General features: G+C 41.6%; 1 protein-coding gene across 1 annotated transcript; it reads right to left on the bottom strand.

The window, feature by feature from the left end:
- Positions 1 to 16,860: 16,860 nt before the first annotated feature.
- On the bottom strand, positions 16,861 to 18,474 carry lbx1a (ladybird homeobox 1a). The gene is made up of 2 exons (XM_026356213.1): positions 18,144 to 18,474; positions 16,861 to 17,393 (listed from the first exon to the last, which is right to left on the bottom strand). Exons 1-2 carry the CDS (start codon positions 18,472 to 18,474, stop codon positions 16,861 to 16,863), a joined length of 864 nt encoding a protein of 287 aa, XP_026211998.1.
- Between the last annotated feature and the right edge of the window lie 456 nt (positions 18,475 to 18,930).

Below are 18,930 nucleotides of genomic sequence, written 5' to 3'. Positions count from 1 at the left end.
AAACTCAAGTACAGCAGTCACTGTTGTTTTTCCATTGTCTTGTCTGTGGAAGCTTGTGGTTTCCACCTGATTGGCTTTGGCCAATCACAGACATGCAAACGGAAATTCTTGGTTGACAAAAAAGCTGTCCTGTGAGGATAACCGTCCAGAACTGATCAGTCCCGTCCAAGAGTATCACAAACCACTGGGCTGTGTTATGATGTCTAGTAAGCTTTATACACAAATCTTCAGTATGAACATTAAATCCCCCTGATGGTTTTAATGTTATGGTCAACATGGCCCTACAGGTACTACCTATCCCCCACAAGCTCTGACACATGTCAGTCGCTAATTAAGGCAAAGCACAACATTAAAACCACCATATAAATAAATAATGGTTATAAAACATTTTGTTATGTTGGGAAATATCAGCTCTTTCAGTGTGTGTGTGTGTGTGTGTGTGTGTGTGTGTGTGTTCTAAACAGCATTTGAGACTTTAAAACTTTAAAACTTTAAGGGTTTAAAACGCAGAAACACAACACATTAACAGATTAGAAGGTGACAGGTGAGTGTGTGTGTGTGTGTGTGTGTGTGTGTGTGTGTGTGTGTGTGTATGTGTGTGTTTGTGTGTGTGTGAATATTGTTTTGCTTCTGTCTTATGTGTTTGTCTCGTGTTTTCCAGAGGTCAGAGGTCAGCTCTAATTGGCTTAATGGACTGTCCTGACCTAAAATAAGCAGGTCTCAGGTCAGCTCAGATCAGAAGCAGACATGGACCTGAGAGGAACAACAAACCAGCAAACACACCGGTGTTAGACACAACACTGCCATCCAGCAGCCAGATAGAGTTACTGAGCAGCTCCCTCTGTGGACTCAGACACACTTCTCTATCATCAAATGAAGCCCTGTGTGGATGGATCCATCAATGTTCCTCAAGAAATAGCTTGCCCTGCAGGCAGCTCAGGATCAGACTCTTTTACTTCTGAGCCATGTTGTGGTAATACATGGCAAATGTGGGTTGGTGTTAACTTATACCTGAAAAAAGCCATCATATGTTGCTGCAAAACCTGTATATATCATACAGCACTAATTATGTGTTCACAGACGTGCAATCACTCACGTCATCTGCACTATACCATCATAGAGTCTGGCTTTGGTTGTGTCTGTTGATAATAAGCCAGATGATCCCCCTCCTCTTCAGCTCAGAGGATGCAGGGTTCATGATTTCTTAAGAGAATTACATTTTTTTTAAAAAAGAACCACAAGCTCACACCCAGAGAATATGGCAGTATCTTGTTTATATATGTTTTTTTCTTTCCATTATAGAGTTTTAACTTGCATTTGTTTTAATTTGCATTTGGAGTAATTTCCATCTTAGAACTGGGTCTGTTTTTAGTGTGGTAGTACATTAAGGCCATTGTTTCCATGAACAGAGATTTTCTCCTTTTAATGATATTATGTAGATGATGAAATCCTCAAAGTCTTACAATTGCATCAGTTCCCTGGGTTGCACATACCATATAATCTGCTGTTAAGAATATTTGATTGACCAGCACCAAGTTTTTTGAGAAGTACTGTCCCTAACTGCCTCCTACCAGATGTAGGTCTTCTATTGTCACTCTCCTAACATGACTGATTTAATCCACGTGAATGCTCTAGTTTGGGCTTTAAGAAACAAGAGTTACTGTGTGAACTCTGAGTTTCCAGCTCATAAATATCTCTGAGTGTGACAGTCCTGAGAGGCAGGCAGCCAAGAGCTTCCGACCAGCTACAGGAAGCTGGAGAAACACACTCACACAGGACTTATGATGGCGTCTAACCCTCAACCTTGACCTAGGAAGTATGTTCCGAGAGCATGACCTCTGTAGGCCTTTTTGGGACTTTGTAGGGCATTCCCATTATGACGAAAAAGAAGTTGAGTTCCATCAGTTCTTTAACATATAAAGATGCCATTTAGTTCAATAGACGTTTTTTGGACATATTTGGGAAACTCTGTTTGGGAACTTTCTCATCCTGCTGACTTGTTAGAAAATTGTATTATAAATATGTTGCATCCATCAGCTTTAAATACCTGCATTATTGTGGTGTAGTGTGTAAAATTTAGAGGGATCTATTTGCTGAAATAGAATATAGTATTCCTTTATTGTCATATATTTTATATCTACAGGGGTTACCTTTCACAGAGGCCACTGTTTTGCTCTGTGCTCACAGCCGTGTTTCTACAGTATTCCTAGATTTGATTGGAGAAAGGGAATAGCATGAATATGGTAAAACTGGAGTTATAGTAATATTTGCCAACTTACACTGAAGCTATGGCCCATAGTCTTCCAGTACTTACTAAACACGAAAACTAAATCCAGTTTCTAAACATATAACTGCCTGAAGTAACCCACTTAACCTGACATATTAATAGTTGGTGTGGTCTTAGGAGATGACATGACATTTCATGGACACTGTAGATTCCCTTGCGCTTGGAAGTAGGTGAGGCTGTTTGTCAGGAGGAGGCTGGGGTGGATGATGAGACAACATAGTACAGGACTTTCTCACAGGAGACCAGAGTGGAAGACCAATAGAAAACAAATGTCTGATAATTGACATGTGAAGGTCAGTAACCATTCCAACCGTAGTCATTTTTATGACTGCATCCAAATACTTTCTAAATAATTATTTTCGTGCTAAATGTAAGCACTTTGTTGTAGTTGAGTGTTTTTGATTTATTTTATTTTTTTTTTTTTTGATGGTAAGTTTGACAACTGCCTCTATTTTGACACCTTTTTGGCATACCTGGGATATTCACATGGGCGTATATGGCTGTAACTGTTGGAGGTCTTTTTGTGTAAAAAGCTACATTATACTAAATAAAGTCAGAGATGTTTTAGTGTGTCCCAGGCAAACCCAGTCATAGGGCCTTCCTTGTGATTTATTCAAAACATTAACTTAATTTCACCTCAAGGTCCATTCTGCTCTGTACAAATCTCCTATTTTACCACCCAAAAAGTCACCATGCTTGACTGAACGATTTAAGCCCTGCTCTAGTATTTTTTCATTTGTTCTGCATCTCACAAATGTCCTCATGTTTGATCTAAAGAGCTAAAACCTGGGCTCATCTGTCCACAACAACCTTCTTCCAGTTTCCAATTTCTGTGCTTTTTTGCTCATCTGAGTCTTTTTTTTTTATTGGCCAGTCTGAGTTACAAGTTCAGCATCCTGAAGTCTCCTCTTCACTGTCCATGCTGACACTGGTGTTTGACATGTACTGTTTAGTGCAGCTGCCAGATGAGGACCTGTGAGGCGACTTTGCCTTAAACTACACTCTCAGATATTTGTCTTCTTGTACAGTTGTGCATCGTGTCCTCCCACTCCTTTTTCTGACCCTGTTAGAACCAGGTTGTGCTGCTCTCTGAAGGGAGTAGTTAACAGCATGATAAGAAATTTAAAGTTCCCTCTCAACTTCCTTTCCAAGGACAACAATAGACTGACAGGTCTCTAATGAAAGGTCTTTCTTTCTGGCCATTTTGAACCTGTAAACAAACAACAACTGTTGATGTTCAGATAATAATTTAACCTAAGGAATGCCATAATCCCTTGTTTGCTCCAAAGGGTTTTCTCATAATCAATTGGTCTTTGAAAATAATTAACTTGAATTAGCAGCCATTCTATATATATATATATATATATATATATATGTATGTGTGTGTGTGTGTGTGTGTGTGTGTGTGTGTGTGTGTGTGTGTGTGTGTGTGTGTGTGTGTGGGTTGAAGAAAGAGATGGAGTTATTATCTGTTTGACTCAGTAATAAGTAGCGGCAGCACGGCATCACTCAACAACATAAATAGTGTCAGAGTTTAAAGTAAACCAGACCTCCTCCTGCTTTACTGTCCCATGTCTTTCTCTCTGTCACACACCCACACACCCACACCCACCCACACACACACACACACACACACACACACACTTCTCTTATTCCCTGTCTCCACTTCTAGCAGCCTGCTCTTGTCTTGTCACTGTCATCCTCCCACCCAGGGACAACACAGCCAAGCATTAGCAGCCTACTGTGTGTGCGTTCTTTGTAAGAAGAGCACACACACACACACACACACACACACACACACACACACACACACACATACACACTGTGTGTGTGTTGTTTTGTGGAGAGGTTGTAATTTTAACAACATTTAATTGACCAAACTTTTGTTCAACATGCTAGGGAAACGTGACCACATCAATCTAGCGCCAATTACAAGTGGCTCCATGCCGACCGGGCCCCTAGTCGCTGTGACAACCTGGATGATTGATCACCAACAGCAACGATTCTCTAACCTGATCAGGCAAATTACCGTGGCGACCGCCGGGGCCATCTGAGTCCCGCACCGCAAAATTAAATCCAGCGAGCTCATCACCTCGACTCGGTGTCACTCCTATGAAGACAAAAACGCACGCTCGTGCACAGACACACACAAGCAGCTTCATTCTCCACTCCTCTTTTCTCACACAGAGACACAGAGAGAAAGAATGTGTATTGGGGCCTCTGGGGGCCCCAATTGCACCAGGTGATAGGAACGGTGGGGGGACAAGAAGACATATTAATGTACTAAAGACTTAATGAACCTCCATCCAGAGCAGAGGCAGAGGGGGCGGAGTAGACAGGAGAGGGAATGGTGTTTACTTTATTAGTTTACAGCAGATTAATGGGGATAATCATTTAAGTGATGGAGATGGATTACCCTCTCAAAGCTGGACACGGCTACACACTGCCACCCACCCACAGCCAGCACACACACAGCTGATGAACCAGGTGGAGGCAGGCCAGGCTTGGGAGATGAGTTGTGTGTGTGGTCCTCACACATCAGTCAGGTTATAGCGCTTCATATAGCAGATATTGTTTTTCTTTTGACAATCAGATGTGGTTCAGTCACTTCTGATATGATGAAGTTTGATTGATTACAGCATTTATTGGCGAATTTATGTGTACTACATATATCCACGAGAGGATCTGAGCCAGAAAAGAGACGAGTGTTACATACTATTCATTGTCATCGTATGTTTTCATACTGTCATGCAGGAATCTGGAGTTTGTGTCCAATTAAATGACCTTTTTAATATCAGAGCAGTAGGAGAGCGCTACTAAAACCTAGTTTCTATGTGACTAGATCTTGCACTAATTGTAATGTAGAAATATCCAAAGGAGGCTCGGCCTTAAAGACTCCAGCAACAAAAGTCTTACTGCGTATTAAACACCCCACATTACAAACTGCATTAACACCACTTACTGCAGCCTGAGGGTCAATGCTTACAGTGGAGGATTGCAAAATGTATAATATCATAGCCAGGGCAGACACATTTCAGGAGGGCTACGTGGAAACATTACTTTGACTCTTTTCTTCTTCTGTCGGCAACAATTTAGCACAAGCAAAATAAATCACTCCTCTTCTGTAGGAATTTTTTTTCTGTTTGACAAGTTCTGTGGCCTGAGTGGGACCACGGGACACTGTCTTTTACTGACTTCTGTTGTATGAACAGGGCATCGCATTTACTGCAATGCAAAATGGCAACTGACGCAGATTCTCTATGTAAATACATACAATACAAACGTAGATGTGTTTAAATAGCCTTTGAGACGACCCTAACTGTGTATTGGAGAGCAACAACATGACTGTTAATTGTTGGGTACATATTGTAAACTTGTGTATATGCACCACTTCACCTGAATATAATTTATTTTTTTACACAGTCCCACACTATGATGCTCTAATGGCATTTGACATCACATTTATGATCAGTGTTGCCACTGTTTTTTTATTCAAGCACAGTATGCCAGAAATTATGCCGGTAGATTACCTCAACTAGTGATACTTGTATATTTATTTTGCTTATTAAATTATCAACTGTTTAGTTGACAAAATTAAACAGTGAATTCATTTTCTGTAGACGTTTGACTTAAGATCTCAAATTTTAATTATAGGCAAAACAGACAGTGTTAGATCAGTGCAATACAATTCTTGAATTTTGGTTCCAATGCCAATGTACTTTTCAGGGGCATATACACATATAAACATCAAAAGTGAAAAACATAAATGATTGTGCCTCCTTTGGTAACAAGACTGTAAATCTCAACTGCTCCAGTGCAGCTGCTCAGTAACCAGCAGGTCAGACTGTTTTTGTCTTTTACATTTTGTAGGTGTGAATGTGAAACAGGGTTTGCTAAAAAAAAACACCTCTCCCTCATCAGTGCAGTCAATACTTTCAAATTATGGCTAATCTTGTGAATGCTGACTGATACAGCCCGACTAGTCATAGAATCGGAAAGATTAACTTCAGATTAACAGATCATGATCTAAAGTACAAGACGTCATGTGTCAAACATGGTGGAGGCAGTGTTATGGTGTGGGCATGTATGGCTGCCACTGAAACCAGGTCAATGGTGTTTTACTGATGAACTGGTTATAATCAATCTACAACATAGAAACACCCACAAACAAGCAGCAGCTGAAGGTCACTGCAGTAAGTGCCTGGCAAAGCATCTCTGAACTAAACATTTAGTCATATCCATGGGCTCATTGACTGCAAAGACGTTTTATCCAAGTATTAAAGGCAAGATTTATTTTTTATTCATGTTAGTTTGTTCTGTTACTTATGAGCCCCCAAACAGGGGCTTCTTTTGTCAGACTTCTTTAAATAAAGTTCACATCTTGAGTGTTTCATGTAGGTTATTTGAATTTAAGCATAAAATAAATTCAGTTCAGAAAAACCTTGGCTTTAAGTTTTACACTTAACATATAACACATTAGACCTGCACTGCAGTCCTGATCCTCCATCTGGAGCCTGAAGCGACTAGTCTTAATCCTTAATGAAACCTAAATAAATTCCAACAGCCTCTTGACACGACTTACAGCAAACACTGCTCCACTCCTCAGCATTAACCCACTCCTGACTTCGTTGGAGTCATACAGGGTGACATGGGATCTGTGCTGCTGTGGCCCTGCAGCTGTAAATAAACATTAGGCCTGTTTTGCTCGGCCTGCTGGGTGATTGAGTTTAGCGCTGATGTGGAGTTGATGGAGGGAGCCGCTGCTCCCCGAAGGAAATTGAGACACCATTTTGTCACCTGCGTCTGGCCTTGTAAACAAGATATTGCTTCCATTCTCTGGCAATAAAAGTGTCACACGCACATGCTTGCACTCACAAGTGCTGCAACGCGTATTCTGATACTCATAGACATGCTAAAATATGCATAAACACACAAGCAGAGACTATTGCAAAGACATGTGACCCTTTGGGCTTTCCACACAGATACACATTAAAATGCATGTGTACACACAAAGTAGGAAAACATACATGATGACACACAAACCTGCATGGAGCACATGGAATACATTTGCAGCTACACACATACATGCAGAAATTAACACACTCTCTCTCTCTCTCTCTCTCTCTCTCTCTCTCTCACACACACACACCAAGAGGTTTAATTACTGTCCTCTCTTTCGGTCTTCTGCCCACTGCTGCAAGATAGATCTCAGTGTCAAAGTGGCTGACAGATTGAGACAGAGCACAGGTACCACTGAATATGCACACACACACACACACACACACACACACACACACACACACTTAGTTCCAACCACAGACACACAGGCACACAAAAGCAAAAAAAAAACCCTATCCCTCTTACTGTTCTGTTTTCAGCACCACCCCCGCCTGCTTCCCTCGCTCTCTCGTCTTACCTCTCCTACGTCTCCCACAATTCCATGGTTACGTGGTACACAGTGTGAGTAAATACTCCTCCTGAGTCAGACTGGATGGTTTGGATTAAAGCAGAGTAAATTCGACTGCAGGCTGAGCTCAGCTGACGGTGAAGGTGGTGGATCTAAAAAAATACACATGTTGTGGCACAAAGCTTTGGCAGTGTGGCCGGTTGGGGGGCGGGGTGTGGGTCTTTTGTGTGTCTCCCCTCTAGAAACAGAGTTAGTCGTGGCCAAGAAGGCCCTTAAGGTTTCAGACAGTACAATCCAACACACACAGTACAATAGAAAAACTAGTCGACAGTGGGTGAAGGTTTTAGTTACTGTACATGACGGAACAATCAGCCTTTTTCCACTAGAACACAATATATTTGTACTATTCAAAGCCTTCAATGACCCCCTGTAGATCTGCTCTTGGCTGTTGGTTGTGGTCTTTGTAATGTGTTCAAGTTTTGGCCAAGACAAGGTCGACTTGAGGCAACGCCACAATCGGCCTTCATCACCACAACTTCTTTGTGTCTCTGCCTTTCGGCTAATGACCATTTCTAAGAACTGGGGCTGGAAATGATCTTACTGGTTTAATTGAATCTAGGTGGGTGGGGCCACATCACATCAATTCACATCACTGAATGTAGTTTAAAACTAAGCTGCCTTGTTTGGCAAATCTAATAAAAAAAGAAAATCACAATCTGCCCAAAATGTATGTAAAAATATCAAAATAAGGTGAATAATGACTGTGGGGGTCGACCTCCATTACAACCAGCTGTAGTGTAACCACATTATCCATGGTGTCAGCACCCATTCCTAAGTTCTCAGAGCCAAACAAGGACATTAGTGTGATATACAGCATACCTATTGTACTGCATAGATAGATGCAGTAGATAGATTTTATTATGTTCCAATTGTAAAAGCAATTGCAACAGTATGGTTATCCTGTCCTGACACACAATTATGCCAAGGAGGAAAACACAGTAAAGCTAAAAGCTGATTTCCGTTGTGGTCCTCTGGAGGGAAAGACGGCAGATGTTTAACTCAGGGATGACTGGTAAAAAGGAAATGTGCAGAATGCACCGCTGCATATGTGTGTATGGAAGATGATGATTAATAATGTTCATATGGAGGAGTTCAGAATTACAGCAGTCTTGAATTTAAAGGTGTGGAAGTTCTAGGAAGAAAAGTCTTCTTAAATTCTGGTCCATTTACTCCAGAGGGTACTTTAAATCATACTGTAGTTTAAAGGCACAATGGCAAATGCAATGACGTTACAGAAATAACCCGAAAAAGGCTGCCTCTGGATGTGCCCTATGACCACACTTTATTACAACCTTTCACACAGACGGGTTTAACATGACTCTACATTAAAATGTATCTGGAAAACATTATTTGAATTTTCACCAGAGATAGTGAAGGCCTGTAGAGGCCTTTCACTCCATGATGCCAGCTGATTCGGCTCTGAGCTGCTCCCTTTTTTCCAAAACCTAACATACTGCACTTATTAAAGAATTGCACACCTAATGTTGTAAATAATTATTGCTTTATCTTGTGATGTCTAGAAATAATTTGAGTATCCCACTATGACTATGTATTAATTGAGAAAGAGGTTGAGTTACAGTCATTTTCATAGTAGTTACAACATTGTAATGTCCTACTGAAAGCCGCAGATGTAATACTCACATGCCATAAATAATACTCACAAACACTGTCTCTGTCTTTCAGGCTTTTCTGGTTTCTCACCCGAAAACAAATATTAAATAGATGCATAAAGCTTTTATTATCATATAATACCTTAATAGTGTATAATTCGATTCATAGAAACGCTCTGTTTATTGTTAAAGGCTACAATACATCAACATGAATAATTTACCGAGATGAGAAATAAAATGCAGCACACACTTAGACTGTTGTGGCATTAGTGCTGCAGGTTTTTGCATTTCAATGAGCTTGTGAAATACAACCTCCATCTGGGCTCTCCATCACAGTATCACTACACTGTAGGAAATATCAGTGCTGTATATGATATCGGCTGTTAAAGAAATGCCTTAATGCGTGATGTTAATAACTTAAAGTAACACCAACTAAGAACTGACCTGACCCAGGCTCTAATCCTAATATTTCATTTTACTAATGACATGAGCGTGATAAAAAGAAAAGATTAGAATAACCCCAAAACCACAGGCTTTTCAATTTAATCCTAAACTCAGATGAAACATATGGATAAAATCTGATCTGTCGTGGCTCCTGTAGTCAATATAAGCTCTCATTGTATTGAAGACTGCAGTTTTTTATTTATATTATTGTTTTCTTATAATTTCTGATCTTCCAATCTCATTTATTTATGCTGTACATGCACTTTTTAAGTGCAGCAGCACCCTGTCAGTCACATGAAAAATGCTGCAATGTTAAATTACTAGGAAATTTGATAGAAAATCTGGAGGAACAATGAAGGATTCAAAGTCATCTGAGTGGAGGAGACCTGTTGGGTGATGACTTTAACTCCTGTCCACAAGTTTGGACTTAAAATGATTAGAGCTTAGTTATTCTTTTCTCACCACTTGATGTCTGGTGTGTTGATTGCACCAGTGATTTGTTTCTAACCCTGCACTTCTGCTACACTTGTGAATTGCATCCATCAGGGGCGGGGGCTCAAACCTACCACATGTTACATGTGTAGAATCTGTTCTCAGAATATGTGCAAACAGCAGTTTGTGAGGGGACAATAAACCTGCAGCAGAACAGACACAAGGAGCCACAGATGGGAGTGAACACACAGTGTGAGTAGTTTTATGTCAATTCCTACTTGTCACAGTAAGTTTCAGTGATAATGAAGAAAAATTACTGGAGGCTCTTTCAAATAAAATGCACAGTGAGGACCTGCCCCCTTGTGGTTTGAAGCTGTACAACTTTTATAAGCCTCTAAACGCACTGGTTAATGATGCATTTAAACAAAAAGACTTTATGTTCTCCTTAAGATTTCCTTTTTTTTTTAAATGTTATTTATTAAGACGTAGGAACATACAACATTCAGATCTTTTGTTCATCTGGAACACACTCTTCCATAAATTGATCTGTCTCACTGCAAAGTTCAGTCATCTCTCTGTCAGCCTCTGTCTCTGTTGCTCAAGTCTGTGCTTTTCTTTATTGGACCATGATGTGCTGAAGCTGGCTGATCATGGCTGCAGATGTGCTCAGAAGTGAGTCAAATTTAAAAACAATCAAATCAACACACATGAGTTCTGATCTGACTTTTCTGACAGCAAATAGATTTGATATGAATCAGATCGAGGACCACATGGGAAGGGCCCACATTGGATTTGAAAAACACAATTTGGTTGGTTCACACCTCTATGAAAAATGAGCTCTGCTAGATGTCTTGGATGTCCAGGTCCAAGACTGGTTTCCCATGTAGTTTAGTTACAGGAAACAACATTAAGGCCGGAGGCAACATTAAAGCACCAACACCAATATATGCTATTGTTGTTATTGTATTATGAGGTTACAGGGTCACCTAGATGCATTAAAATGGACAAAACAAACATAGCACAAGTTTTCCTTGAAAAAAGGGGCATCAATCAGTTTGGAGCTATTTACATATAGAATTCATGTTTCAGTATAAATGTTATAAACTTTGTTTTGTACAGTGAAATATGTGTTTTTATTCCATTTTTTTTACAGGTTTTATACATTGAGGGAACGATAGATTCATAGACCATTAGAATACAGAAATACTCAATACTTGTTCCCAATAAAACTGTGAGAGAACACTGAAACAAACTTTCACATTTACAGAATGTCATTCGAGATACTCTCGAAGAGAGGTAGTACTTGCACACTGCACACTACCTCTACTGAATTGTAGTTGGACATCATGATTTGAAGATGTTTCTGGTGCAGCAGTTTGCTCTGAGGACAGAAGCCACTGCCTCCGTGTGCCTCCAGGACCAACAGTCTCCACACTGTGTCTCAGTTTAACTTCTCATGTTGAGCATACATGTACATACACCTTACAGCACAATGAGTCTGGGCCTGTGTGTCACAGGCTTTGATTTTTTAAGGTAATTTAGTGATTCTACCACTAGGTGTCAGGAGAGGAACAACAGAGGGGTGATCTCAGCAGTGCTTGGTGCTGTGAACATGAGAGCATTATTTCATATTCTACATGTATGTCTGTCAAGTCATCAGTGCATCATAATGATGGCACATTTTCAGCCTCAGAGTGGAAGCAACAGAAACTATTTCTTACAATCATAACAATCAGATGTGAGGCTCTTTAAGCGTTCCAATGTAAGACCAGAAACAGGGAATCTGCAAATGAGGAGAACCAGCGGACAAATCACAGTGTGAAGATTCTCCATTTGCTGATTACAAATAAATAATATAAGACCATCAGATAATAAACAGCCAGACATTGTTTGTTGATGTATTTGCATGTTGGATATGAGTTAAGCCCTGAGTTATGCTTACAGCAGAGGGTGTTGTTCATCACCGCTCATGTTGACGAGTTTGAGAACACTTCTCCGTCTATGTGATCCAGACGTGCACTGTGTTTCCATATTACCCTGGAAGTCCATAATAAATTGACAGACAAGTATTTCTGGGCAATTGACCCGTGCACTGATTCCAGCCTCTTTAGACGCCAGGCTGACACTGTGGACTTCCCCTGTGATGCTCAGAGGCTCAGCAAAAATCTCAGGAAGTGTGTCGCCCAGAGTGAACAGCACAAGCTACGTCACAGTGAATCATGAAGTATCAAGTCCAAAATGATTCACAGATGCACTTGACTGACTCCTCGGTTCACCTGAGATCAGGAATGACTGAGAGACTGCTCGCACAGACACACACACACACACACACGTTGGAGAGATCAGAATCTCAGTGAGATTCAATGAGACAGACGTCACTTGTAAAAGGAGAAAGGAAGACATCCAGTCTTTGATTGTGTCAAGACAAGCAAAATACAGAGCACAGTGGAACAACATCAGCAGCTTGTTTTTAGATGGATATTTCTACTAATCATGTGGAATAACATGGTCCAGTTTATTGTGATTACAGACACTGGACACTGTATCTTCCTTGTAACCCTATAATAAAAAGAGATGATTATCCCCCATTAAACCAATGCATTGTTGTTGTAAAGCTCACTGTTCATTCACACATAATGAACAAAATAAAACCTTAATGAACTTTATTTACATATCAGTGATTGTGTTAATAAAGCATGCTCACTGTGGCAACAGATTCCCCATGGACACAGTTGTTAATGAATATAAAATAGCAAAAATGAGCAAATAGCTAAACGATAGAAGAAAAAGTGCTGGTTCTGAAACTAGCATCTGACGTGCCCATAAAACATGTGTATTGATAATATAAAGAATGTCTTTAGACTCCTTACTCGTTCCCCTGCATGTGTCTGTGTGCATATGAGAAAAAGTCATACTGCTGCAGTGTCCAGGTTTTCTGCATGAATCGGTGATGAAATGTGATCTGATCTTCACCAAAGTCCCAATTATCAATAAACAGAATATTGCAAAGCTGACAAATCACAAAAAGTCATGATCTTTCATGCTTTTATTGAACACGCTCACTAATCATACAGAGTGAGGGGGGAACTAAGTGAAACATCGTTTTAAAAACTGCTTGAACATATGGCATTGAAACATGACTTTTTCTCCATGCTCTTCAAAGTGCCGCTCTCTGCTTGCATCAACACATTCTTATGCTCCTGCTTTGTTCTTACCTGATTCACTTATCCTGTGTTTTTCCTTCAGCACATTCACTTCCATTCATCAATACACATTGGGTATACACACAGGTTACCCCACGAGACCACACTGTACTGACACACACACACACACGCAGGTGTGTAGACCCAGCTCCCTGTAAATCCCGTACTGCTCTGACAGGCCACATTAAGAAGAGCCTGCTCAGCATGAACACATCATAAAAGTGGACAGGCAATTTCTGTTTTTACCAAATAGCCAGCCGAGCTCGTTCTGCATCTCTGATTTTAATACACTCGACAAGCAGCTTAGCAGCCAGGGAGAGAGGGCACAGGCCCTGGGGAAGGGAGGGTGACACGCTGCACATTTGTGGAAACACACACACACACAGAGTGGGAGATAGAGTTATGCCTTCCAGCACTGCTAAATCCATTTCTCCATCTGAATTATCAACTAGAATTTGATTAATATGCACATTCAGAGGGGGGAGGGAGAAAGTCTTGGGATTATTCTCTTTGTGGATAGTAATTAATCACCGCTTAAAGTAAATTAATACATATATCAATTTTGTCAGGGACACGCTTAGTTCAATAGCCCGTAAAATTGAAGTTTGAAGTGTTAAGGGGCTCTACAGGAACGTTATAACTAAAACTTTCAAATCCTCCCTATTTAGTGATCAATCAAGCTGTGCCCCGCGGCAGAGGCAGCTCATTTCTTCAGCTCGGCTCTGACACACAGAGACACAGCGCGTACATGCCTGCTTAACACACACACACACACACACACACACACACACACACACACACACACACACACACACACACACACACACACACACACACACTGCTCCTCCGTGTGCAGTGCTGCAGCAGACTCAGTACAAGAAGAGCACTGTGTTGCACTGTGCAGAGCTGCACAGCACCAAGAGGACTGATGATGGAGATGAGAATAATAATAATGACGGCCTGTGTTCACTGATTCTGCATAATACAGTTTAATCCCAACCATTTAGGACTATAGCATTGTTATAAGCACTGTAACTGTATTTTACTATTATGTAGACAGTGATTTGGAAATCTGCAACAACAACAACTAGAATAACAATTTTTAACAAGCCGGGAATTATTTAAATAAGAATTTAACTAAAAGAAGTGCCAAAGCTACTATTTTAATGAATATGTTTATCTTAAAAGCATCACCAACAACAATAATACTGCTAATAGTGGCAGCTGGTGATTGTTTCTCTTGTGTATGAGTATATCTGTCAGTGTGTTGGCTGGTCTCAGATGGCAGCAGCCACAGAGCGGTGTCAGGTCCAGTTGTTTAAGCAGGGAACCATGCATCAAACTTCAATTTTCTGGTCGATTGAATAAAGGATTCCTATCTTTCCCCCCTCCCTCTGCGTGTGTGTGCATGTGTGTTTGGTCAATAACTCCCCTTTAAAAAAAACACACGTCTTCAAACAGTGAGGTCACCGCTTCCTAATGAAAAGCTGAACTACACACGCTGCGTGTTGTCTTTCCACAGCGCTGTGTGCTGTGTGCAGGCGAGACAGAAAGAAAGGGAACATGTCTGCTGGTCCACACTAAAGGAGGACAACACAAGACACTGTGATGAGGACATATTGTTGGTTTAATAGCACAGAAATTCACTATCTGACTGAACAGTGTTGACGCGCAAACGTGCGCCTTGAAGAAGCAAATAAAAAAAAATCTATTTCTAAAAAAAAAAAAAAAAAAAAACACATGCAGACATCAGCGGAGGTTGGAGAAATACCAAAGTCAATTTAGAGAAAATGACAAAATAAATGTTTTTAGCAGCATTCAATGACAGAGCTGCGTCAAGTTACCGGTAAAAGCAGTTTTAAAAAAAGACTCGTTGTTATAAACAGATATAATTTAATATAAATGAGGCAATTTGCAAATACATGCATGTGTATATATATATGATTATAACTATCTGTAATAGATATTACATATTATCTATAAGTCTATTACTTATAAATATATATACATATATAATTACATTATTTATGCCTACATGTTAAGTCACTGATTATCAATTTAATAATTATTGTTTTGATGTGTATATAGGTTTTACATATAAGTATACTTTTATATAATTATATGCAATAAGTCTAGTAAAATAAACAGACAAATATTATGTCATACATTTCATGTAGTGTTGCTGTGTGTGTTTTTGATTTTAATCGCCTCATTTGTTTGTATTTATATATCCCTCCATCATAATGAAACCATGGCAACGGGTCTGTTTCTACAAACCCACTCGGATGTGCAGCTCTGTCCTTACTGGAGGAAAGTGCTGCAGATGTCTGATGGAGAACGGATCCAGTGTTTGACTGAGTCGGCCTCTGTTCATTTGTTAGTTCATTATCTCACGGCTGTCAAAGCTCCAGCGAACTCACATTCACATTCATGGCCGTGTTTTTAACGCAGCGGCCCGCGAGGCCAGCAAGCGTGTCTGAATTCCGCGCCACAAAGCGGAGGTTACGCTGCTGAAAGGACGGGTTAAGTCCATTTATCAAAGGGACTCGTAATTGAGAGGAGACTCCCGAAACCATATGGCCCCTGAAACGCTCTCCTCTGGCCGCCTTTGTGAAGACGGTGCGGCCGTGGAGACACGCTTGTTTCAGTATTGCGCGCTGCGGGAGGGTGGCAGCGGGGAACACACACACACACACACACACACACACACACACACACACACACACACACACACACACACACACACACACACACACTCTCTCTCTCTCTCCCTCTCTCTTTCTCGGGGTCAGAATGCCACCTACTGCTGTAATGGACATTCATCCGTCACAGTTCTCCCAGAAACACGACGACACCCACACGAGTGGCTGTAATAAAGGTCTGTTTTTTATTTTACATCATCAGCTTACAGTTTGTACACGTCTCTGCATCCTAAAGGCACTTCACGGTGGTACAAAGCATTATAAATATATCAAATGGTGATTTATTACAAGCTCTTCCACCTTTTCTGTGTGTGATTATCATGTCGGAATATTTATTCATTTAGCTTATTAATTAAGATGTCAAAAAAAAAAAAAACAACAACAACACTCGGCTCGAGCCTCTACACAGTAGAAGCTCTTTAAACCACTTCAAAATAAAAGCAAACGAAACATGCAGTGACATCTTTCCGTGACTGTATCCAGATGAACTCGTAGGTTTAGTGCACCTGCATGTTTTCCTCCCGACCGTCTCTGTCCATCTGGAAACGCGTCACACGGAGTTCTGTGTTGTTCAGCAGGAAGCAGGGGCCTCTGGCTTCTGTGGAAATCACAGTACCGAGCCGCTTTTTGGCAACACTTCGCTGCGCGTGTGTGCGTAAAGGCATCACCGTAGTGTCCGAGCTTCCGTCGTTATTTGGCATTTCACTCACTCACTTCAGTCATCCACGTCAATCTCCTCGTCTTCATCCTCAGAGCAGAACTTGCTGCTCAGCCGGTCCGTGCACCGCGACGACGCCGGTGAAGGAGACGACAAGTGCGGCCTCCCCGAGTCCAGGCTCTCGGTGTTCTCATGCGGCGACCCGCTGGGCACCTGGTCCAGCTCGGTGTGACCCGACGTGGACACCGCCCCCGCGCCCATGCCTCCCGCCGCACACTTCTCCAGCTCGGCCAACTTGGAGAGCTTCTCGAAGGCCACGGAACCCGCGGCCTTCGCGGACTCCACGTCCGCTTTCATCTCCTCCAAATCCCGCTTGAGCTTCGCCCGTCGGTTCTGAAACCAGGTGATGACCTGCGCGTTGGTCAGACCGAGCTGCTGGGCGATCTGGTCCCGGTCCGCCGGGCTCAGATATTTCTGATACAGAAAGCGTTTCTCCAGCTCGTAGATCTGGTGGTTGGTGAACGCCGTGCGGGACTTCCGCCGCTTCTTAGGGGTGTTCCTCTGACCGAAGAGCGTCAGCCCGTCTCGGCCTAAGAGAAATGGAAGAGTTAGGTCATACAGGGTCCTGAATAATAAAATAAAACACTGAAGATCAGAGCGGATAAACATAAAATATATATAATAATTATATATAGAATACATATTAATATATCTAATAATCTAAATACGGCTTGAACGGATTTCTTAATTCCTTCCAAAGACACTTTCTCTTCAGTTTCTTTCTTAAAATATCACACTAGAGGACAAATGCATGTTTAAAATAAACATTTCACATTTCCTGTGAACTGGGTGCAAACATTTGACTTCCACCTTTCTACGGTAATATTATTAATAAAAATTCAAAATGCAGGTTAAACAATGAAGTAGTCAAATCCCAGGATATTATATTATTATATATTATTCTAACATTAACATCATCTTAAAGCTCTGTTGGTCTTTTGTATGTGAATAAAGTAGAACAGAATTTTTATTTGTAGCTTTAGCTCTACTGTGTGTTTGGGTTATATTTCCACTGAAGACGTTTTTGTAATTCCATCATATAAAAAGATTATTATCGTTTCACTGAAATATAAGACTAATAAAAACAATTGGACCCTGGATCCTCCGCGTTTTTACGCACAGGTTATAAAAAACTAAAAGTAAATTAAAATTAAATTCATAATTTGAACTTATGAATTTTTAAACAGTTTCTTAGAAAAGTAGATAACAGTTAATGATTCATGCTCGTGCTAATTCCCATAAAACAGGACAAGAAGTGAAGAAAATCACTGCTGTTTTACCCTCAGCAGCCTGCAGGACGCTGACCTCCAGGCCCTTGAAGGTTTTGCTGGCCAGCTCCTCCAGCGCGCACAGCGGCGAGGTTTGACTGAGCAGCGCCCGGCTGGACAGGCTGTGACCCGCCGAGGGCTGCTTCTCTCCGGCGGAGAGGAGGTGTGTCGCCGCTCCGCTCAGGGAGTAGCTTCTCCTCACTGACGGCTTGTTGAGGATGTCCTCGATGCTGAAAGGCGTCAGCGGCTTGTTGGAGTTGGCCGGCGGCGGAAGCTGATCCAGCGGACTGCGCCTCCGCTCCTCCAGCACCGCTGGACATTTCGAGTCGTCCTTGGAGGTCATGGCGGGTTTGGAGGGTCTCACCTGACTGTGGTTATTTAGGCGAGAGCGTTTAGTAGCGAACAGGCGGAGGGTGAAGCTGCACAGAGAGGGGCGACAGGAGGCTGCAGCTCCTATCACAGGTGCCTCTGCAGCCACATGTCGGCCGCCGAGCTGCAGGCTGCGGGGACACTTTCTGACTTAGGAACGCACCGCGTCTCGGAGCAACTTGTCCAGGATGACGCACAGTGAGGTACGAGCCGAACCCATCCGGTGGCAGATAGTGCTCTAAAGCAGCAGAGATTGACCACCACTAACAAGTTATTGCTGACTGGAAAACAATCTCTCTCTCTCTCTCTCTCTCTCTCTCTCTGTGTGTGTGTGTGTGTGTGTGTGTGTGATGCAGTCAGATGCCGGGGAGCGGTAATTAGGGCGCACGGCGGAGAGGAGGGGTCCAATTAGAAAGTAGGAGCAGAGCCA

This window comes from Anabas testudineus, chromosome 15 (assembly GCF_900324465.2).
Source record: "Anabas testudineus chromosome 15, fAnaTes1.2, whole genome shotgun sequence".
Taxonomy (NCBI): Eukaryota; Metazoa; Chordata; class Actinopteri; order Anabantiformes; family Anabantidae; genus Anabas; species Anabas testudineus.
Note: the sequence above shows the minus strand (reverse complement) of the source record. Positions and strands in the feature narration are given on the sequence as shown.